The sequence below is a fragment of the Amblyomma americanum genome, chromosome 3 (assembly GCF_052857255.1).
Source record: "Amblyomma americanum isolate KBUSLIRL-KWMA chromosome 3, ASM5285725v1, whole genome shotgun sequence".
In the NCBI taxonomy this organism is placed as follows: domain Eukaryota; kingdom Metazoa; phylum Arthropoda; class Arachnida; order Ixodida; family Ixodidae; genus Amblyomma; species Amblyomma americanum.
In genome coordinates, this window is record NC_135499.1 from 200,469,810 (window position 1) to 200,493,326 (window position 23,517).

Sequence of the window (23,517 nt, forward strand, 5' to 3'; positions counted from 1 at the left end):
TTTATCTCTTGTCTCTATTACGGCCCGCTCTTCGCGGTGTGCCGATTTTATCAACGACAGTGACCACCAAGCTCACACCCGTGCGCTATCGCGTTAAGCACCATAACCATTCGTTAAGAGATGCCACTGAAATGTTGTGCGGTGCACATCCTTAGCCGTAGTTCCGAATGTGCGAACAAAGGAGGTTCGCGAGGTCAAGGACACTGACGAGAAGATGCGTAGGCGAACCTTAAGTGTGCTCAGGTCTCCGTTCAGTGCCGAGGTGTCCACCGTGCCGTTCGGTGGCTCGGGGCTACGCATGGCAGTGGCCGTCCGCAGTTCGGCGATCAGCTGCCGCTCCTTGCGATGTCGGTCCTCCCACGAGCCTTCTCGGCGGGCGCGCAGCTTCTGTTGCTGCTTCTGCAGCCACGACTGGCTGTAAGGAAGAAAGCGCCGACGGTGAATGAAGGCGGCGATTCTTGCCGCAACAGCCACACTGCTCGCCCTGAACAGAGCAGTTAATACAAAGAGCGATTATACCGAAAATCTGAACGGCAGGTAGCTTTCACTCATGCTCGGATGATTCTTACGGCTCTGAAAGGGGCTTTCAATAATGCTGCGGTATGCCAATAGGGCATTAAAGGGCGCCACTTCACAAATATCCTCCAGCAAGAATTTTGTTTAGTGCGCTTTGTGGAAACAGTTACCCGTATTTAAAATTTGAATTTCATCGCATTTTCGCGCCTTTCTCTCTCCTCTTGTCATTTTTGCACATTGAAATTTCGGCGCTCTGATACGGTACGTTGCTTTGCTCCTCAACAAAATAGTTTAAGCTGACAGACGGAGCTAGTTGGTATAATGCAGCATCAAGCATGCTGGCAGAAACTAGAGGGAACATGGGAACACATTCGCACTGAACAGTCGATGAACTAGCGAAACTAAGGACAGGACACAGGGACACACTCGCAGAGGACTATCATGCACTGGACTGGAATTCCAGCTGTTAACACACGAGAACGTGTTCCCGTCCCTTTGGCGACACTAAGAACCGCCCTTATAAAAATGATCTATAGACAGTTTATAGACATATTATGGACTCTATTGCCTTCATATAGATATTTTTGTCTGGTCATAGCCAATAGACTGTCTATATACAAAAATCTAATAAAAATTTACTGCCATAAATCTACAGATTGTCTATAGACTGTCTATAGGATTTGCATTGACCATAGACTATTCTTTAGGATTTGTCTATACAGAGTCTGTAGACTTTATAGACACAAGTTTATGGACAGTCTCTAGACTGTATACAAAGAAATGTTTGTAAGGACGGTATCTGTCTTACACTCGCTGCCACCATGCCTCGCAATGCTATAGACCGCGCCAGTCAGCACCGCCGCTCACCTGCCGACGACGGGCTCGGGGCTGAGCGAGGCGTCGCGCAACGTGCCGTAGCTGCGCTCCTCAAACGAGTCCCGCGCCGACTCGGAGTGGGCGCGGCGGCGCCTCAGTGCGGGGCTGCCGTAGTCGACGCCGTACGAGAAGGGCGACGTGGTGCGGTGGCCGCTGTCCGGCGACCGGCTCTCGTGCTCCTGGTGCTGCAGCGGCCAGCGCTGGTAGCCAGGCACGTGGTCGCCGCCGTTGCGGTGCGCCGCCGACGGGCTCTCCGATGACGTGGTGCGAGTAGTGTACGAGTAGTAGATGGTTCCGTGGCTGCGCGACCGGCAGAAAGCAAATGTATAGCGCGACGCGACTCCTGAACGCATAATTACAACCAGCGAGTCCCGTTCGATTTCTTTCGTTTCCTTATTTTTTTACTGCCTCTGAAAGATCAGATATCTTTGCCGCAATTTAAATAATCTAGGATACCGCTCGCAATCTAGCATCCTGTACTCTTTAATAATTTGTATCGTATCGCTGATCAATACAATGGTGTGCATCATTCAGACCTGATTGTTGGTCAGTTCAATGTGGTAAATCACGGATACTTCTCGTACACTTACGAAAGTTGTTGCTGCGCTTGTTACGATTAATCATCCTGACTTCTGGTTAATGCAGGCTGATTGGAAGTAGTGGAAATTTCGGCTGCCAACGAACAGGTTACTCCATAAAACAGTTTGAAATGAGTTTGAATGAGTTCAGTGCCACCCGACCGCGGCGGCCGCATTTCGATGGAGGCAAACTATCCTTACGGGCAGAAATGCGAAAGCATTTCGAGTTCCGTTGCCTCCTTTGTTGCTTAGTAATGTAATTAATATTTGAAGGTAATTATTTAATCATTTTATTAATCGATTACTTTAATAAGTCGATTAAGTAATTAATAAAGTATTCATGAGTAATCAGTAATTATTAGTGCTTATAACGTTAATCAAATAAAGGTAATTATTAATCAGTTAATTTCAATACTACTACTAGATGCTACTTCTCTTCCATAGAAGGAGCCCAGCTGTGCAAGTGATACGTAAATCACAACCGTAACACAACTGCTCAAATGGCTTGCGGATAGAAAGCGCAGAAGAGCGCTGGACTTCAAGAAGAAGGCAACTGACATGCGCTGAAAAGCGTTCATCGCTAGTGCTTTTTAAAGCAGCTCTTATTACAGCTAAAAAGCGTTATTGGAACGGTTGAGAGGAGAAAAGCGAGCGTCCGCCATGAGACACGCACCCCGGGTTTGAGTGCGAGCTGGGGCTGCCGTGGGGCAGCGTGCCGTACGACGAAGGGTTGGAGTGGCCCCCTGGTGGCGGGGAGGCCGGGTGGTTGGGCATGGAGCGGATCTCGCGCAGCATCCCGTCCAGCAGGTCGTCCAGTTCGGCGTGCTCTGACCGCAGGGGGCTCCGCACGCGGTGCTGTTGCTGGCCGCTGTCAGCCGGGTGGTGGACCTCCACTTCTGCCGTTTGGACGGGAGGAGAGCAGAGGAGAGGTGCGGGATGCGACTGAGCACCATCACCTGTTGTGTGCCGACATATATCCACGCTCTCCACCGCGCCGGTGCACTTCATACACAGGCTGACTACCCCGACACTTTTCGGAAAACCCGCCCTCTCAGCTACAAAACTTGGCTTTGGGATCCAGGATAAATGCTTAAGTCAGAAGAAAAAAAAGAAACGAAATGCTGAAGCATTATGAGACACCCAATAATAAAAAAAACACTTACTCTAGTTGTAGCCCAGAAGCGCAAACCGTGAAACGATGAAGTTTTCCCGTCCATCAGAGACACATTGCCATGTGTCGCTTTGGGACGGTAAACCACATATGCCCCACTATGCATACTGTAAGGCCGCGCTTCATCAACGCGTACATTTTTTTTTATTCCCTTAGCTCGCGGTCACTGCGGGCCTCCGGTCTACGTGGAGACCTCTCAGTGATAGTGTCGCGATGTTCTAAAACTCTCTAATGATTTCACCCTGAGGTGCTTTTGAGCGGTTAGCCGCGACCAGACGCCTTGCCCCCCGGCAGAGGAACCGAGAAAACGACAACCACAGTCCGCCCGTGAGTGGCATGCTGAGCAGGGGTAGTGAACCCTCACCGACGGTGCCTCCGTTGGGCACCTTGTGGAGCAGCCCCTGGGGGCTAGGGTTGCCGTAGTTGTGCAGGCCCGAGGAGGAAGAGATGCCCGAGTCCATGCTCACAGTGTGCGGCCCGTCAAGCACGTCAGTGTCGGGGGCCGCGTTGGGGGAAGGGGGAAAGACGCCCCCCTCGGCGGGCTTGGCCCCCTTGGACACCACTGCGTAGAGGTTTCCGTCAAGGGGACCCTCTGCGTGGGGAACTGGGAGCCGGGAAGAGGAGGCCGAGCGAAGGGGCGGTTAGCCGTGTTAGAGCGGGGTCGGGAGGACAGTTCGCCACCGTTAATCCGCACACAGCACTGCTGCTGCACCGCTGAGAGGAGAGCAAAGGGCCAGTCAGCAAACAGGGGGAGAAGATGCACACACGCGCACGCACCGCCGCCGAATGCGAGCAAAACAGCCCCAGCCAGCGCGCGCTCCGCAGCACGGATAAAGCTTCCTCGAAGGCATAGCCGAGAGAAATTATTAAATTCGCGTTCACGTTATACGTCAGCGCTGACGCTGCACTTGTACGAGAACCAAGCGCCACCCAACAAACTGGTCTGATGCTTTCTAAACACTACGGTGGAGAATATATACCGAGAAAAACCGTCGTTTTTCCATTGGTAAAAGTTTTATCTCCTGTGAATTGGACTCGTTCAATGCCTATTCAAACTATCAGTAAGATGCAGTTGGTGATGGCATAATGCATAAAAATGCGCACTTAAGATGAGCTTTTTATACAATACCAATAAACAAGAATTTTAAGAAAGGGCTGGCCGCTCTATCCAGAGTATGCGGTATTCACTTTCCAGCTCGCCTCAGGAACATGCCTCTATAAAGAGCGGCTTCGCTCAGAGACGAAATGTAGATGATGAAAAAGTGCAAAAGAGGGCCGCTTCGCACACTACTGTCATCTAAAAAACACTCGCCACTTGTTAATAATATATCCCCAGAATCTCCATCTAATAATTCATTTCTCTTGTAATGTGCCAATGCGATAGACTGACCCAGACTAGCTTAAGCGAGAGCCATTAGCAACGCCCAAGGAAACTTTTAGTCTCACGTGCTCTCCAGTTAAGAGATGCGTCATGCAAGCGGGCCACCACCACAAAGATTTCAGCTTACGGCAATCAACGCGCCAATTGCGCATGCTGTAAGCACAAGCTTTTGACCCACCTGAAATGTTGGCTGGCTCAATGAGGTCATCAAGATCTGAAAGAAAATTTAAAAAAAAGAGTGTTGAAAGAGTTTTTAAGCGAACAATTAATAAGTCTGCTCATGCACTGTATTCACTCCTTACATGCAATTAGCTTTCTGTTTCAAATTGAACCGTGTGCAGGCCCTTAACAGATACGTACCGCTTTGGCTGTCTTCATGGATCAGATCAAAGTTTTCATATGAATCTTGTCTTACTAACGGGTCTTTCGTCTGCTCGTCTATGCTGATGGTATCAGTCACGGAACCATTTCCTGCAAGTACATAAAGCATCGCGTCGATGCAGTGACGACGAGAACTGACATTATTATTATTATTATTATTATTATTATTATTATTATTATTATTATTATTATTATGTCTGTATTTCCGCCGGTCTGTATTTCGACGAACAAACGGGACTCTTTCAGTGGCTCTTTCTCTGATAATAATAATAATAATAATAATAATAATAATAATAATAATAATAATAATAATAATAATAATAATTGGTTTTTTGGGGGAAAGGAAATGGCGCAGTATCTGTCTCATATATCGTTGGACACCTGAACCGCGCCGTAAGGGAAGGGATAAAGGAGGGAGTGAAAGAAGAAAGGAAGAAAGAGGTGCCGTAGTGGAGGACTCCCGAATAATTTCGACCACCTGGGGATCTTTAACGTGCACTGACATCGCACACTGACATAATCCCAGAATATCCGTTACTGTCGTCAGGGCGTTGGAAATGAAGCGATCCCGTATAGCGGTAAAATGTTCCGTTTAACGAACAAACAAATGTCCAGCGATGCGTACCTCTGAAGTCGTCAGGACTCTGAGAGAAAAGCAGCTCCACTTGGCCGTCTTCCGGAAACCGGGAGTCTGGATAAAAAAAAAAAACGGACTCCGTTCACAGCCTTAAGCCAAGCGACTCAGTGTTAAGTAACGCTTCCAAATCGCTAGCACACGCTTGTGAAACCTCGAGGTCATGTTATCCCAGAAAGCTCAAGTGCTGCCGCGTAGTCCATCGGATGAGCCAATACTTACACAATCCTCGTTTTTATTCCGCTCAGGTATAGGTGTATTACGCGGTGTTGCATCATCCAAAGTTATTTTCGCAAAGAGAAGCCCCGCCCCTCTTTTGCGCAACAGCGACACCAGAAATGAAGACATGCTTAAGAGTCTCCGAGAACAATGAACAATGGGCTGAGGCACCTCACGCTGGGTTTCACTGAAAACGTGGTTCGTAACTTCAGCTTACTCTGGCTTCATAGGTAAACACAGCTGCTGAAGCCGTGTTAAAATGCACCCCGGAGCCGCTTCTTGCCTCTCGCTTAATTGCGAGTCAATGACCGAGCGAGCGAACCTCGCCGTACGGCCAGCGAATGCAGGATTGCTTCTTCGAAATGCGTTCAAACCCAATTGCGGTGCGAGAGAGCACTTGGCCGCAGGATTGCGCAAGTGGAAAACATGTGAGCGTTCCGCGTATCGCGCGCCGTCGAAACGCCGATGGGCGGGGCTCACCGGAGACGGCATCGTCGAGGTCCGCCTTTCCGAAGAACACCTTTCCCCCGTCGAGGGTGCACGTGTGGAACTGCACCCGGAAGATGGGCGTCCGGCCGGCGGGTCGCTGCTTCTTGTGGTAGCACTTGATGAGCACGTCCCCCCGAAGGGGCTGGCTGGCTTCCAGCGGCACGACCAGACGCCGAGAGCCGTCCGTGGCCACGCTGCACGTTGCGAAGGCAGCTTTTTCGGGCAACCGGACGCTTTGCGCCTGGTCGCCATGCCACTCTGAGGCATTGGGGGCGATACCGAGACAAGACACACCGCGCGCCTGCGCTGCGCTCTAGGAACTCATAAGCCGAAAAACTACATAAACTTCCGCAGAATATGCCCCCGTAGGAGCTGAGGAAAGCGCCTACCTACCTCTTCTTATCCTGGTGGTGGTGGTGTTGCTAAACATTTATTGGCTTATTGGCTATGTACAAGGAGGTTCTTGGGCCCAGGCCCTATGGCCCAGGTCCTCACAGATCTAGGTCGAGCTCCTATTCCACAGCCCCAATGGCGTCTGGCGCCGCTCGCGCCATGGCGACCAAGGTCTGTTGGGACTGTAGGTCATGGCTGCTGAGCAGCGCCGCCTCCCGGGTTTCCCTAGAAGGGTGGGATCCTGGAGGCCACCAGATGTGCCCATGACCAACTCCTTGTCAAGCACGTCAGAGACATGTTAGGTCAACAGGGCCTTAACTTCCACCCCATTAAAACGGGGCAGTGCGTAACTGCGAGTGCGCACCTACCGTGAAAGCCCGGCGTATCCGTCGTAATCAGAAAACCTAGGACTCTGGACAGCGGCAAAACAACGTCCAATTTATACACGTCTTACCTCCAAAGAAACCAGTTAAAGGGGTGCGTGGCTAGCAGCCCTCGCGGACAGGCCACAAACGCGTCCGAAGTCCAGATCGTGTTCTTAGTACTACTTCCAAAATTATACCACACAGTTTGTTCTGCGAAGTATGACCAAATAAGTCGGTCATAGGATTTCAGTTACGCACGATGCCGTCGTGTCGCAGACCGCACAGGTCATGGATCACGCAGCTGTGCTTGCACTGCTAACTGCCGTTTCCAGTATCACGGCGATCAGTGACGAGCTTGAAGCGTAAGTTCGTAATATCTGAGCCGCAAAGCGTCCTTCAGGAGTTCGTGTTGCAATAAAAGTGACCAGTGGTATTTTAACCCCCTACCCCATCCTCTTGCTTAATACAGCACAGTTCGATCAGCGGTGATCAATAGTGATAACTGCAGTAATTCCTTCACAAACACAGCGATAAACACTTGTGTTTCGCTTATCTCATCGCACGAGACACAGCTTCAGTGTACTGAATCGACATAAAAGGAGCAAGAACAGCAACAGATAACGACGGATAGGAGCAAGTACTTTTTTTTCTTATGTTGTGCCTCAATGCGGGCTTTCAAAAGTGCCGCCACGAACAGGATGCTGCGAAGATTACAGGCCTAGAATACAAGCAATCCTGCGGTGTACCTATAGTATACGGAGCGACTTAAACTGCAGAGGGGATTTGACTCCAACGAGAAGAGTGGAAACGAGGCGCGAATATGCCAGTTCTAACCTCTAGAAATTGCTATAACGACACCGGCAGCTAAAATAACCAACAGAAAGAAAAAAATAAACTCCAAACAACAGAGGCGGACTTACTGGACGCCAGACGTATAGACGGGCTGCATGCCTTGGTAGATCTTGAAGAACGGCCGGCAACCTGGCAAAATTGAAAAAAAAAAAAGTAGAAGAGAATGCGTAAGGAAAACCGGCCTCTTGCGCAAGGTGATGCGTTATCTCCTTCCTATTTCTCTTTTCTTTTTCCTTCTCTGTTACAAGTGAAAGAAGTGCCCGCACCTCCTCTGTTGTCGAAGTTGGGGATTCCGTGAAGGATGAGGTGATGCAGGTACAGGGCGTTGTTGTTCATCTTGATGTTGCCGGACAGGAGCTCCGTGAAGTAGTTAACGTACCTGCAGCAGGAAAACCGCGTTGATTCGTGCGCACGCACGCGGATCACAGCAGCAGGTGGTAATTTACTCGGGCTTTCCATATTCCTGAAAACTGTTTTTTCCTTTGTTTTTTTGTTACTATACTCTTCCTGATCACTTGGTGAAATTCGAAGTTTCCTTAAGCGAATTGAGTTCTGCCACTGAAATCACTTCTTTTATATCCTAAAAAATAAAGCCTCTTAGGGCCGTGTTATCTGAGGGGCGGGATTAAAAATCATAAAGTGCATTACTTTTTTTTCCATTACGAATGGTGCGATGTGACCGTACTTATGGGAAGTCTTGTGGATTAAATTTTTCAGAAAACTACGTCTCAACTGGTTCCACATCAATCCGTCCATCCAAATACCTAATTCAAACAATTCATGCTGATTAATTACTGGCTGAACTACGTTACGAACGTGTCAGAACAAGCACTAACGAGACGGACCCCCACATCTACTGTCGGCTTTATGCGTTGCGGAAATTGAAATGTTAGCTGGTTAGAGTTTTCTTTTTTAACTAAAATCGCTAAAATTACCGATATTCACCACAACGTCTTCGATATTGCGATCGCCCTTTTGTATGCCGCCTGTAGTACCAACGGATCATTCTAACCGTTTTCATTTTTTCTCCTGCATCATGCATGATTTGTCGTTAACATCGCAGAATACTGGTGTGTGGAATAATATAAACGCGGGTCACGCTTCTTCGCGCACCAATAAGGAGATTTAAAGTCTGGCATGGATGCGACTGCAAGGACATGGGCGAGCAGCCCGAGCGAGCGAGAACGATTGCCCGTTGCGCCAGATGTCGGGGTTGCACTTGGACCCAATACCGGAAGGGAACGCCAGACACACTCCTGCATGCTTCCGCCGGCATGTTCTTGGTGACGCCGATGCCGAAAGGGAAATGAGGCGGCGGCGCGTGTTAACTGTGCATGGAGCACGCGTTCAGTTTACGGGCAAGCTGCAAAATATAAATGAAAACCAGTTTGATCACGAATGCAATGCCATTCCGCAAAGACGTCAATCGGAGTTCTGTGGACGATGTGCGTTCGAAGACAGATGTATGGCGACGACATCAAAGAGATGCGCCGATCAGACAGGTGCAAAAAGGGCGTAGTTTTGTAGTTGTATTGTAGGCTTACGAAAAGCGGGAAACACAAACTTTGGTAACGGAATAATAAACACGACTGTATCCAGTTACCTCCTCTGGGAAGGGTGCATCGAAGAGTAGAGCTTGTCCTCGTAGTACCTCCTCATTGTTAACCGGTCGAGCGCCTGGTTGTCGCTGGAAAGCAAAGTGGTTGAGATACTTTAAGGGTCTAAAATAACTTGAAAGCAGGCGTTGATCAACAAGTAAGCTGGTTTAAAGCACTGGAAACAATGGTCGGTAAAGCGCGCACAGCTGATGTCCCGAGTGCGTGTAATGGCAACTACATGGGCACAGCCACATAGAGGCAGCCAACACTACTCGTGACAACACTCCATGCCGATGGACAGGAACGTTAAAACAGCTTTGTGCTAGAGTGGGGTGCAAGCAGTAATTCACGTTCTTCAGTTCATCTCTTGTTGCTGGAGTAACAGTAGTAATCGTAAAGGAGCAAAAAATCGCGTCACATAGGTGTGTTACCGCGACGACATCTTAAAATCGAAGAGTAAGTACGTACAGCCGAAGACAAAACTCTGGGCCGCGTGCACCGTAAGCGAAGCCGTTAGCTCTATTATCCTCCGACTGGAGACCACACTTGTGGAGGTGAAAGTCAAAACCTTGTTCTTCTACCTCCACAAGTATCGTCTCCTGGAGCTTGCGGCTAATAATACAGTTACCGGCTTAGTCCAATGCGCCCGCCCTCCAGAGACTTTTGTCTCCGGCTGTACAGCTGGAAGCGATATGATAAGGAGCGCGAAAGCTCGTAGCCGCCGCACTTCGCACACTTCTGTCGCCGAGAGGCTGAGAGAATCGGTGGCAAAGGCGCATGCCCAGTAAGCATGGCGGGGTGCTCTTTCTGCGCATGCCCCCGGTGCTGCCCATTATGATCGGATGTTGGCGGCAGTGCCCCGCGAAGCGTGGAGGCCACTGGCCCCGGGTTGCTTTTCATACTGCGTCCGCATGTACATACCAAAATGAAAAAAAAATCTGTGATTTTCATTCGAATAATTATGTACCAAGAAAAATCAACGCAAAGAACTCGATTATGCACACTAATATTGCCCTATTGCACTATATGATCTACGATTGTTCAAGAAAAAGTATTCATCGAGGAATGCAATATATACGACGTGGCGCAAACATCGAAGTAATCTGGCCGATAGCAGAATCGAATCCCTCCTGTCTCGCAGGTTATTACTTCTGCCCCAGTGCGCAAGGAAATAAGGAAACCAACCTGGCGCATATGCTGGTGTAGTGTAGGTACGCGGCCAGGACGACTCCGATGCGGCCCTTGTCGCCCTGGAATGAGCCGAAGACAACCGCTATCGCCAAATCGCAAGGATCCCGCGCCTTCCACCCACTCGACAATGCACTCGCGCATCGGGATTTGCTACGGCGCGTGCGCTGAACAAACGCTCCGACTCGCCTTGGAGTGAAGGATCGCGACGTTCTGGGGGTCGGCGTGAAACCACGAGTCCAGGCTCTTGCAGATGGTGCAGAGTCTCTCCAGGGGTGGCGAGAGATGCGCTGGCCATCCGAACTCCATGATCTGCGCAGTGGGAGAGAACGTCGGAGTACTGGAGCCCGGCTGGCTACAGGGAAACCGTTCGCGCTTTGGAGCGCCCAAATGCCAAAAAAAAAGGAAATTATGTTCTCGGAGCGTTTAGAGCTGCTAGACCAAATTACTGTTAATGAATATAAGTCCTGCTGGCAAAAAAGGCGGACTAGGAAGACAATGTTAGCATTTCTTTTCTGTGTGGGCGGCGACCAAAAGTAGGAAGCAACGACGAAGAGCATATCGCAGAAGTCCTGGACAACGAGGACCCGTCATTGGGAACGTCGGAGCGTCAAGTGAGTCGTTTCATTTCTATTCTTCTGGGGAAAACAAAGTGCCGATAATAAGGATTACAAATTGAAACACGAAACATAAATCAGCGAACGTCATTTACATGAAAAATTCGTTGAAATCGCAACGGCAGTATACTGCGTGGCAAAGCCTTGTGCAAAACTTGTGTATCTGTAGTAAATGAAAGCCATTGACGATGCCGCTAACAAAACTAAGGACGCAGATGCGGATTTTTTTCCCCCTTACCTGACTGTTCAGCCTGGCAAGGTCGTGTCGCTTCTCAGAAAGATTGAACACCTGGAAATGAAAATAAAATACCAACGAATCAGTCTCCGATACAACGCTACCAACTGTACTGCAAAGTTCTTGCCCGTAAGGAATACTGCTAATGTCTACTGTTATTAATAAGCGCAAGAGCTGCCTGAAAACAACACTGCGAGGCAAAAAGAGTGAACTGTGTTTCTTTCCCCCTCCTTTTTCATTCGAATACTCAGTGTGATTCGTAAAATGCGGTTTTATGAAGGATGTTTGGTTTGTGGAATCGTCAAGGAGAAAAAGTTGCTGCCATGAGGCGAACTCTTACCGTGTACTTGTTTCCATGTTTTGTCCTCAGCATTCGCGTAACCTCTTTCAGGTTACTCCGATAGGTCGTGTCCAATCCACCTTCGGGGAACGTGACCACTGAAAAAGACGTCAAGTTGTTTGAAAAAAAAAAGAAATATGTGCAATTGTACCCTACTCGGCGTCAGGTACTTTAGACTAGCATACGAGGCAATATAATTTCTAACTCAGTCGCTTACAGAAAGAAAAAGTTGATAAAATTTAAGAGCCGTTAACAGAAGTGCCCATCGCACGATACTTTCAACGCGCATATTTAAGACACATGTAAGTTACACACGTTAACCCTCAGTTCTGAACTTTTTCTCTCCTATTCAAGAGTCTAAGCTGATTAAGAGGTACAACAATCAAGGAAGCAAGGTGTCCCACAACATACCAATGATCTTCTCCGTTACGTATGTCACGTCCATGGCGAAACTAAGTTGTCGTTCGAGGCTTCTGCAAAACCCAAAAGGCGAAAATTCAGCTCTTGTGAAGAATGCCATTTCAGATCCCAGCACACAAGCTGAGAACACTAGATTACCTTGGGCTTCTCGTTCGTTCAAGTGATCGGGATCCAGGACTCTTCTATACAAGAAGATAAGGAAAAGATTTCGGCAGTTAGACGAGCAGAAACGATAGCCACATACCATACGGGTGATGCCAGCAAGGGAATGTCAAGGCTGACAGCACAAATGGCACCCCTGGCATCAGTGCCCTCTCAGAAGTTTTTTTTTTTCTTTCGTGGGAAGCCTTCACTGCAAGATGCATTTAGCCCGACTCGAGCGGCGCCTTTAGATCCCAGCGAATAGTCGAAAAGAGAATTATGAAAATGGAAGAGCTCTATCCATCTTGAAACATACCTGCTCTAGAACGACCCCGTAAAAAATAAAATGCGCAAGAAAGCGAAATGCTAGCGGCATTTTGTGGATTGCATTGCCCCGACAAGTTTGAAAGGGCGCGTTTTTCACGCTGCCGTATGCCGTAGCAGAGCTGTTCACGATGGTGTATATATATATATATATATATATATGTATATATATATGTATATGTATATATATATATATATATATATATATATATATATATATATATATATATATATATATATATATAGACCGCGACCATAAAATCGTTTCTTACATGCTTGCAAGTAAATAGCGCAACGTGTCGAAGCAAAGTGCAGTAATAGTAATAACACTGAAGCAATCAGCTCGAATCCTTCTAGCGTCCGTGTAATCTGTCAAAGTTTGGTAATCACGTTACTTTCGCAAGCGTATAGTGAGCCGTGTTGAACGCTGGTTAACATCTCAATTTTTCTTCGTTGCATTCTCTCTTTTTACCGAAACTTCTAGTTCCCCGTAGAGGCGCCATCTTTGTTGTGTACCGGACGCAACTTGACCGCACCATGCCCCACTCCATTTTTTTATTACTTTCATTTTACTGCATTAACTACGAAGCTCTTTCCGTTCTCATCCCCCTTCCTTACGACACTCTAAGTACTCTGCCCAACTACGAGCATTTTCGTTAAATGCGTATCTCCCTTGGCCGTACAGTACACGCAACCAACGTTTCGAGTAAATTGGACCTTCTCGTTTCTTTAGTTTACGTTCTAGATGGAGACACGAAACTGTTTTATGAAAACATTACGTGCCAACGGTACAGTCTAAACACTAACACGAATAACGAATAAAACTAACTCCCTCTTTGCTTCTTTCTGATTAAAATGCACTCACCGATCTCCTGGAATGTCGGACTTCTCTGCCTTCACTGCGACTCTGAAAAGACAAAGCGAATGTCGACATTACCTGACGTTTGTGGTTTATTTTTCTAGCAAGCATTTGCGCCCACACACATCTGGACGCAACACACGACGCTTCGCAAATCAACCGTGCACACATTTGCGCCCACACACATCTGGACGCAACACACCACGCTTCGCAAATCAACCGTGCACACTCCAGGAGAGTGACTAAACAATACCGCAAGTGGGAAAGGTTGGGCTGTGTAAAAATCGTCTCCGAAAAGCGGAGTGTGCTGTCGAGGCCACAATGCTGTGGTCGAGGCCATTCAACTCCTTGTAAACGCCCTCGACACGACCTACACTCTGTTACGTGGGCTGTACAGGCCCTTAAAACGTGTCGCGCGACACAAATGACCAAGAGACACGTGATCCAGAGTCTGTGGGTCTCGATCATGTGTGTCGCGTGTCTGTAGTCCTTTTACATTTCTCTGCACGTGTGCGATTCTGCTCACTGCAAGCAAGAATATTCCGTAAGCTTCTGTGTATCACCGCACAGTTCACTGGATTTTGGTCCCTTGCTCCCCACTACGAAAAAAAAAAAAGTGACGCTTTCATGAATAAGTCAGGCTCCACGTGGTTCCAAGCGCTAAGTCTACAGCTTCAGTATGTGGCTTATGTTTTGCGACGCAAAAATAAAGCCGTCAATACGCCACAAAAAAAGTCCGGAAAGAAACACTGCACTATGTCACCCGGTCAGTGTGATATAATGGTCGTTGCTAATAATCGTAAAGAAATGCTCCTGCACAGTCTTCCAGTTTTCTATTTCCAAAGCTGAAGTTTAATACCATCACAATCATATACCACTTTGGATAAGAACAGTTCCCTGAAATGAAATTTAAAGTAAAGCACTGTTCAATGAGACAAAAACAAATGGCAGTTATTTGTGCTCCTTTAAAAATGAATTTCGATAACGCCGGTACTCAAACGACGTACAGTATGACAGGCAGAAGTTCTAAACAGAACGTTTAAGAACATGCAAACTACATGGCTTCAATGTGGCTAATTTTCAGCGAAACCCTTGAGACCCCTCTACAAAACCAAATGGCACCGTAGAGATTTGTACAGCTGATGTCCGTTTTAAGGATTTACGTAAATTTCCTTTTTTTTTCGCATAACTCCTGATTTTTCTCGCAGAGTAGGCCGTGTAGTCGTCATTCTAATTCGAACGAAAGAAGGGTCAAATCCACCTGCGAGGCCAGCACACCTGCCATTAATCATCCCCTTACGTGGTATCAGATACGCCGAGAAGGAACACCACCGCCTCGATTTGCTTACAATGAACGCGTGCTCTGAATTCGTCAAGGCAGGCCCGAAGTCCCAATGGATTCCGCAGTCGCTGCCCGTTTGTCCTCGAGGCAACGCCGGTATTGCCAACACAGAGCACGCGCGAAGCCCGCGTCAAGCCCTGTCCGCCGCAGATCTCGGAGGCGGCTGCACCTCCAGCGGATAGTCGGCAGAAGGCGCCTCTTCGTTTCTCGCGATTTTCCTCCCCATCACGTGACGGGCACAACGACCCTCCCCTCACTGAGAATATCTCTCGCCGCGCTCTTACGAAAGCTAATTCCTCGCAATCGGGGGGTTTTATGGCGTGGACATCGCCGCTATAGGAGGGCGCGAGCAGCGCGCCAGAAGAGCTCTTTTTTTTTTTTGTCTGCCTTTTCTCTCCAAAGGCCAAAAATTTCTCCGCCGAGGTCCTTCGACCTTTAAAGGAGATTTCCTGTTTTTCGTGCTTATATTTCGCTGCACCTAATCTTGTTTCTTCTGGCTTCGCGCCGCCAAATGCGACTCGAGACGACGGTCGCTGTCACCGCACTTAAGTCGACGGTCATCTCACTCGGTTGGCCACGTTATCGGCCTACTCGAGAACGTGGCCACGATAGGGACCGTGCGTGCATGTTCGACGGTGCAGCTTGCAGTTCCGCTCGCGGTCACAATTTCTATATTCGGTGGAGGCGAGACGAGTTTTTTCTTTTCCGTAGATTCGAGTGGACCGCGTATTTAAAGCTGCGCCTGTTTGATGTTTCGAGAGGGCTCCTTGAACTAGGGCGAAATGTGCGTGCCGCGCCATCAGGAAAGGGCGTAGTTGTGCCCGATTAATGCGAGTTGAACGGCGCAGGCTGCGCGGACTAGCGAAAAAAAAAATGTAAAGAAGAGGGAAAGTCAGGCATGCGCATATAATCGTTTTGCTAGGAGCTTCTGAAGCACCTGCCATGTGTTTGTGGCTCAGTTCACGTCAGTTACGCTGCTCTGCCGACTCATCGATGTTCCTCGAAGCCATTAGAGTCGGCGTACGCTCTTTACTTGGATCGCTGTTCGAAGGTAAACTCCCACCTATTTAATATCAGTCACTCAGAGGCAACTCCACCAATCTTGATGTTAGGAATGGACCGAATGTTAAAATAGGGTATTTCAGAACGAAAGTTCTGCTCATGACTTTCATAACTATGATATATATATATATATATATATATATATATATATATATATATCGTGATCCATGCAGGGCGGACAAAAGATTTAACACGGCGTAAACGCTAGCATCAATTAAAAAAATATGAATTCAGACATCATCGACGGTTTCGAGCACAAGAGTCATAAGTTTATTAGTCGAAACAGTAAAAATAAATTTTGTATAACGCATATTCATTTCTAGGAGTCGAAAAGGCTGCGCCGAGTATACATACGGGTTCCCGTTTTATAAATGCAAGCGCAAAGACAGGACTTAAGAGTCAGTTATGTGTTAGCGATCGGTTTTAGATTTCAATTTTGTTTGTTTGTTTGTTTGTTTGTTTGTTTGTTTGTTTGTTTGTTTGTTTGCTTGCTTGCTTGCTTGCTTGCTTGCTTGCTTGCTTGCTTGCTCGCTTGCTTGCTTGCTTGTTCGCTCATTTCGCCGTGCAATACGATCTCGCAACACGCCCAAGAAACTGGAAGTGCTGAACGGCACAATGATGTGATCGAGTGTGTACTAAAAGCGGTGCTGAGCCACCGCGGTGGCTCCATGGTTATGGCGCTCGGCTGCTGGCCCGAAAGACGCGAGTTCGATCCCGGCCGCGGCAGTCGAATTTCGATGGAGGCGAAATTCTAGAGGCACGTGTACTGCGCGATGTCAGTACACGTTAAAGAACCCCAGGTGGTCGAAATCTCCGGAGTCCTCCACTACGGCGTCTCTCAGAGACTGAGTCGATTTGGGGCGTTAAACACTCATAAACCAAACCAAGCCAACTTATTCAAACCTTCATGCCTAACACTACCTAGTAGCCAGTCTCTTTATAGTATATGGTTCACTTCTTTTGGCTAACGCATGTTTGAGAGACAATACAATTAAACACCCAAAGAAAAAAGGCTTTTCCGAGAGGCCATTTATAAGAGACCTTATAAAAGTGAATAGCTCACGGGGAAAAAAAAAAAATCCGTCGATCTACCCACCTATACTGCGGCTAATAAAGTGAATCCTGCGCAACCCAACCGTGAAGAACAGCTAGTGTGATGCGAAAAAATAATAAAACAAAGTATGCATGCATTCTTGCCCTTCGCCTAGGGTAGGGATAATCTGAAAAAAAGAAGACAGGATGCAGCACGAACTTTATTACGCCCGCGCGGGACACAGCGGCGGATCGGTAGCGTCGGAGATCTAATTACAGGGCCGCTCGCTTCGGAGACCGGCCGCCTTTGTACGACAATCCAGGTCCGCGCCAACGGCATTCTGCGGCGGCGAGGAGCCGTTGTTCCCACCACTCGCAGCGTATAAGCACGGCAGGGAACGTAGGGGAGGGGGTGCTCCCGCGTTTCCTGTGGAAGCGGCTCTCCTTTATGCAACAACCATGCAGAGCGACCACAGTGCATAGCTGGCGGGGATGAGTGATCTCTCCCCTCTCCACCTCCAACCCCCCTCCTGCCGCACACGTCCTCTCGTCCATCCTAATTGAGCGCGTTCCGCCGGCCCCGTTCGGCCGCGCGGTCACCGCTCTTCCCTGCGCGCCTGTCATCCGCGGTTCGGAGTAGGATCGACGGCGACAGAGGACTCGAAGGATCATACGTAGACGTCAGCGGATTTGCTTTCTTAGGGCGTTTAAACGAGCATCGTCGAAGTGCACGAATACCCTTCGAATCGCGCAATCAAATGTCATCTCGTTTTGTTTGAGAGAACGAGTTCAGTGTCTTGCAACAAAAGCTTACGGGCGATGCCGAGCGCTGACAACCCAAAGTAACCACTATTCCCTTATAAAAACGGTCTATAGACTTCTTACAGACTCTATTGTCTTCCTATAGATATTTATTTTTGTCTGTTCATAGTCTATAGACTGTCTATAGACAAAAGTTTACTAAAAGTGTATGGCCATAAATCTACTCATTATCTATAGACTGTCTATAGGATTTGTATTGCCTATAGATTGTTCTCTATCGTTTAGACTGTAGTCTTTATAGACAGAAGCCTATGGACAGTCTATAGACTGTCTAAAGAAATTTTTGTGAGGGACCTTTCCTCACAGTTCGCGCGTCTTAATAATGCAGTGCACACTGAATCTGAAGCAAGCCTGATTTGCATACGCGCAGTCGCAGGTCCTTGCTTTCAGGGTGCGCTAACTTCGCGTATTTTTTTTTCTTTTCGCCTTGCTCCGCAAAATGACGAATTCGGTGAACAGCGCCAAATCGCCTTCTCCTGCGAACGTCCACTGGCACCAGTGGCTTCGATTGTTCTCCTCACAAAACCTCGCAGAATGAAGCTATAGACTGTCCACTTAAACCACACCGTCCCTCAAGCTACACGGGCAAAGGCCTTCTCAAGGTGCCACCTGTTCGGCCAGCGTTGTGCCGATTAAGAAAGTTTGTGTGCTGTGGGATAATTACTGCCTGCGCACAGGAAGAAAAACGCAGCAAAAATGGCGCGATTTGGTTATTCAACCTTGGTGGTGCGAAGGATGGCGCGCCGTGATCGAAGGCAGAAATACAGTGACACAAATGGCGGCCTTATACACAGTCCTTATCTGCGTGCGCTGTAGGCTATACGCTTCTGTGAACGCGCTGCTATCGAACTCAGTGCTGACGCATAACGCCGAAAACAAAAACAAAAAACAACAAAAACCGACAGCCATCAGCGACGCAAGGTTTCCGACAGAGGATATAATTCTTGTAGGCTGAAAATTTAGTTCAGAAACGCGCCAAACAGGTGGGCAAAGACAACAGCGTTGTTCAGGAGACCAACATGGAATCATGCTATTTACGCTATGAATAGAGGAGGTGTTTCGGAATAAGGCACGTGCTGAGTATAACGAATAATCGTCCGATTACAAGAGTGAAGGCGCCAATTTTAAGGGAAACGAAACGTGTGACATCCGGGAACTATACATAGAATAGGGTATAGCCATACTAGAGAGCCCGACGGTTCATAGTGGTCGCGGTTTGCTATATGAGAGAAGCCTCTATATTGCAGTGCATGGTCTTAAACGCGATGCTGCTGGTGGCGATAGCCATAGTGATGATGATAATTTAAAAACGTGATCATTTGCCGGAGGTTGTGTAGAGTTCCGTGCTCGCATCAACAAGGCACGGGCACTCGAACTGTCCTCCGTGCGCGTGTGGTCACGGCAGACACGCTCGCACCGAAATGTCGTGTGTGTGTAGCTCCGTCAGAGCTCCCATAGACGCGCCATTCACATGCGAGGGGGGCCTTGCCTGCCGCAGTCGTGACGCCACGCGCGTCTTCGTTTTCTTATCGGCCACCGGTGTCCTTCGACGGCAGCAGTCATGAAGGACGCTAATCGTCGGCGTCCGCTGCGCACGCCGTACACGACCGATCACGCCCCGTCCCCGCGATCGCGTGCAAGTTTGCGACGCTGAGCACTCGCTCCACGACGCCAGTGCACGCCTCTTCAAAACAAAACAAGCCACATACATTCGTCCTTCCCATGATTACCGAGGAAGGAGAACTCCCGAGGCGCCGGTAACCGTAATTCAGAAGGAGAGACACCCCCCTGCGTACACCCTAGCGCGCTCACAAGGTGTCTGGAACTTCCTTTCCAAGCAGACCGCAGCGGTGGGATATAGTGGTCCGAGCATCCGCCTCGCATGCGAGAGGTGTGGGGTTCGATCCCCAGTGCCACCGGGCACCAACCGGTGATACAATGGGTACAAGCTTTCACACGGCTTCCATGGGGAGAAATGCTCGGAAAATGGGTCTTTGACCCCACGCGGTGGAAAGAAAAATACCTTGTGAAATGGTGCTTTTTCGCCAGAGCAGTGCTTGCGACACTAAAATTCAGCATCATCATAATCACCACCCTTTCCAAGTGGACTACTTCACAGAACATTGTGTCTTGATGGGAGCTATAATTTTTTACTGCCGGTCATGCAGTGCTGCCAGAGCGAATGCTGCGCTTACTACTATCGGAGACATGACCTAGTTTTTGTATTGTTTAAGCGATTAAACGTAATCGGCGCCGCTTGCAACAACAATCGCGTCGTTCTATATCCACGCCCATGAAGATAACCCTCAAGAAGAGGACCTTCAAACCTCGTCACCTGAGGTGTAACACGTTACGCCGCGCGGACACGGAACGCCTCAAGCGTTTTCTTCTGGGATACGAAAAAGGTACAGAGTCGTCCACACTGAAGGTGAACACGCGAGCGCGTGGCTGTGCTCTTCGGAGTGGGTTATCAGTATGGCCAGCAACGAGCTGGTAGGAACCGCACTGCAATTTGTGCCTCTCGGTGATTGGGTGCGATGTGACAGAAAGCGCCAAACACGCCGAGGCAACACAGGGAACGCCTGCGCACCGGTTCAAAAAGCGAGTTCAGACCACGTAATGCGTGCTGCAGGCCACATTAACCCCGATAGTACACGAAACAAAGCGCGCGCGGTACAGAAGCTCGAATGTGTCAGGCAGGCCTGGTAATTGGGCTGTGACTGCGGCGACGACAATTCGCCGCACGAAATTGCCGTGCACTACGGAGCATGCGCAATGCACAGCGACGAGGCAACCGCAGCAGGTGGCAACCGCGCGGTTTCAGGAGCGTAACGAGGCAGTTCCCCTCCCGGTCTTGGTAATAGGCTCGAAATGGGTCATGACATCGAGAAAGCTCAGTCATCATCCAGTTACCGCGTGACAAGCGATCAATCGTGCAGCCCGCTTCATCTATTTAGGGGGCCTCTCGCTGGCGCAGTTATGTGTCTAAATATACCGTCCCCGCCGCATCAGCCCGTATGAAGGCAAATCAGCAGTTATGCCGAGTGACGCCGTCTTCCGCTCGGTTATAGGGATGGGGACCGGCCTCGGCGTACAAAACTGCAGCCTAGAATTTTCTTTTTTTTTTAAGTGCATAACGTCTATGGCAGCAGGACCTGGCATCTCATTTCCTCCGCTGACTGGACGTTCAGTCGGGCAAGTATATAGTGAGAGCAAAAAGGGTGAGATGAGCGCACATGCAACCACACGCTGCGAGAAAAAAAAAAAACAAATTTTGCTCTTTGCAGCAAGTAATTTGAGACTTTTAGGCGAATAGTGGGTCACCTAGAAATAAATTCTCCTTCATTTATGGGCCTATAGTTTTCTGTTAAAGCGGTACAAGGTAGGCATTCATCACCATCAACCTCACAGTCAAATTCAGTTCAAAGCAGGACATGGGCACCTCGCATTGATCTCACTGTTCTGCTTACGCCACGGCTGTCCTAAACTATCACTTTTTTTAATCTCATCGTCCCACCTGAACACATTTTTTTTTTTTACATTCCCTACGCATACAGGCATTCGGTGAGCTTTACAAGATATGCGTGGCTCATCGCACAATAAGGAGCTGGCTCCAAGCCGTGTGCTGGGACGCGTGCGATTTTTCTGGCGCTATGCAGTCCTGGAGGGTGGGATGAAAGTTTCACAGTCCACATCCGGGACTTCGGAGTAGCGCTTGTGAAGCGGCATTTCCACCACACAGCCGCGTAGTCAGATCCGGTTACGCTTGTAGTGGAGTGCGTATTTCTGACGAAAAGCGCCCATTATTTACGAGCGTTTACAACTCCCAAAAGTTTCCGTTCATGAGAAGCCAAGGCAGCGGCCCTCAGCTTCGAGGGCCCGCACGCAACGCGGGATAAATATTAGAACATATATACGCGCACGCATGTGCTCTGCGCCCTGTGTTCCGACGGCTCTCCCGTAAGAGAATGAATATCCTGGCGCCTTGGCGTCGCGTAACATTCCGGGCGCCCCACTGGACGCATTCTTCGTTTCTCTCCCTCGAGAATAGGCGTGAGCTATTTCGCATATCTCGCAGGCCGCAGCAGCGCCTCCGTGCCGGCGCCTGCATACGCCGAGACGAAAGAAAGATGGCCTCTCCGTCATGTTCACTCCGGAGATGAGAGCGCGTAAACAAATGCCCGGCCGAGGCCGCGTCCCCGTTACAGATGCACCCTTTGTTTTTCTTTCGCTCCGTCGCAAATTCTGGGGGTGCTTTCATAACCCCGAGAAACCCCCGCCGAGCAGACGGCACCGGCGTATAACTCCTCGCCGCCAGCACGCATGTTGCCGCGGCACCTCGCAACATGCGGCCGTGGCGTTCCGCTGCCGACGACGGGCGTTCTGCAGCTGGAAATGCGGGAGAGATTATTCGTTTGCGTATTCATGCGTTTATTTGATTGTTTATTTAATTAATTTTCTTGTTTTCCTTGTTGACTTGGCGCGAATTTATCGTTTAAAAAGCGAAGCAAAGAAAATAATCAGGACCAGAGAGGAGAACACAGGATAAGCGGGCGCATTTCGAGGCAGGAGAAAGAATGCACAAGAGGAAAAGTTCTTAAGAAGGTCATACGAAGAAAGGAAAGGCGCAGCGATCGGGTGCTCAGGTCTTGGAGAACGGTAATCCTCAGGTAATGGAGTGCATTCCGGAGTTTACTGCGGCGTCTCCTAGCAGGCCCCCATATAGTGTACTAAAATTAACTGAGAGACCAGATGCGAACTGCATAAAAAAAGAAAGAACCATGCGAGAAAGACGAACAGCGGAGGACCATTGGAATAGCGCGGATGCACATAAACAAAGTGTAAAGAGGAAAAACAACCGTCCACTTGCGCAGCGGCAAGATAAGCAGATATCGAAAGCTTGGAGTCCATGGTGCAGGCTCTACCGAAAAGGGGTGACAACCCCGAGCGAAAAAGAACCAAAGAACAAAAAAAAGGGGGCCTGCTGATGCCGGCCTCATGCTCAAGCACACTGCACGGCAACGCTCGGGCTATCCGTTATGGCACGGCAAACATCGGAGGGCCGCGCCCACGAGCGGGAATACGTTGGAGGGGGGTGTGCAATCTGCACTTCAAGAGCGAGGCCGCTCTCCCGCGCCGCGCTAGACACAGCGAGGGCGCGATGGGAGCCACATGGCACCTCTCGAGCGCCTCATGACGCCACCACCGGCCGCGCTCCCACCCCTCCCCTTCCCCCTGGGCAAGAACGCTTGGCGCAAGCCTGTTGGAGCGAAGCCCGCCGCAGCCGGCAGCGGATGTATCGAAGCGGCGGCAGTGGCAGATACACGTCGCAGAGCACGGCGCCGGTGTTTGTGTTGTGGCTGGGCAGGCCCTTCTCGCCTCGAGCACAGCCGTGGCACCCACGCGCATTCTTCGCGTAACTCTGGCGCACAGAAGTGGGCAGCAAATTCGGATGCGCGCTCGCGCGCGGTCACGTATACACAAAAGACCCGCCAACGCACGCCGGCGGAGTGTGCCGAATTGCAAGACTCGGGGCGCGTGAATGTGGGCGCAGATTGTAAAACTTAATGAAGTTGGCGAGGAGGAGGAATACCGCCAGAAATGCGGCGCGGATGGAGTCGCATCGCGCAAGATTCCCGACACTGCGATGTCCACTTTCAGGCAGCTCGAACGCGAGCTTAG

The 23,517-nt window shown here is 49.3% G+C and overlaps 1 protein-coding gene across 28 annotated transcripts in view; it reads right to left on the reverse strand.

Annotated features, from left to right (window-relative positions):
- The window catches only part of by (focal adhesion protein tensin), a 248,222-nt gene that overhangs the window by 25,023 nt on the left and 199,682 nt on the right, over positions 1-23,517 (reverse strand). For 15 of the 28 annotated variants that reach the window (XM_077659629.1, XM_077659625.1, XM_077659643.1 and 12 more), the window contains 18 exons: positions 13,584-13,625; positions 12,392-12,435; positions 12,245-12,306; positions 11,834-11,931; positions 11,497-11,547; positions 10,831-10,953; positions 10,639-10,703; positions 9,459-9,542; positions 8,122-8,234; positions 7,924-7,984; positions 6,237-6,439; positions 5,529-5,594; positions 4,883-4,993; positions 4,701-4,736; positions 3,506-3,745; positions 2,644-2,866; positions 1,384-1,692; positions 229-415 (listed from right to left, as the gene is read on the reverse strand). In XM_077659629.1, coding sequence (XP_077515755.1) covers positions 229-415; positions 1,384-1,692; positions 2,644-2,866; positions 3,506-3,745; positions 4,701-4,736; positions 4,883-4,993; positions 5,529-5,594; positions 6,237-6,439; positions 7,924-7,984; positions 8,122-8,234; positions 9,459-9,542; positions 10,639-10,703; positions 10,831-10,953; positions 11,497-11,547; positions 11,834-11,931; positions 12,245-12,306; positions 12,392-12,435; positions 13,584-13,625 — 2,118 coding nt within the window. The remainder of the gene's footprint in view (positions 1-228; positions 416-1,383; positions 1,693-2,643; positions 2,867-3,505; positions 3,746-4,700; positions 4,737-4,882; positions 4,994-5,528; positions 5,595-6,236; positions 6,440-7,923; positions 7,985-8,121; positions 8,235-9,458; positions 9,543-10,638; positions 10,704-10,830; positions 10,954-11,496; positions 11,548-11,833; positions 11,932-12,244; positions 12,307-12,391; positions 12,436-13,583; positions 13,626-23,517) is intronic. The other 13 variants (XM_077659626.1, XM_077659632.1, XM_077659640.1 and 10 more) reach the window with 1 other exon arrangement.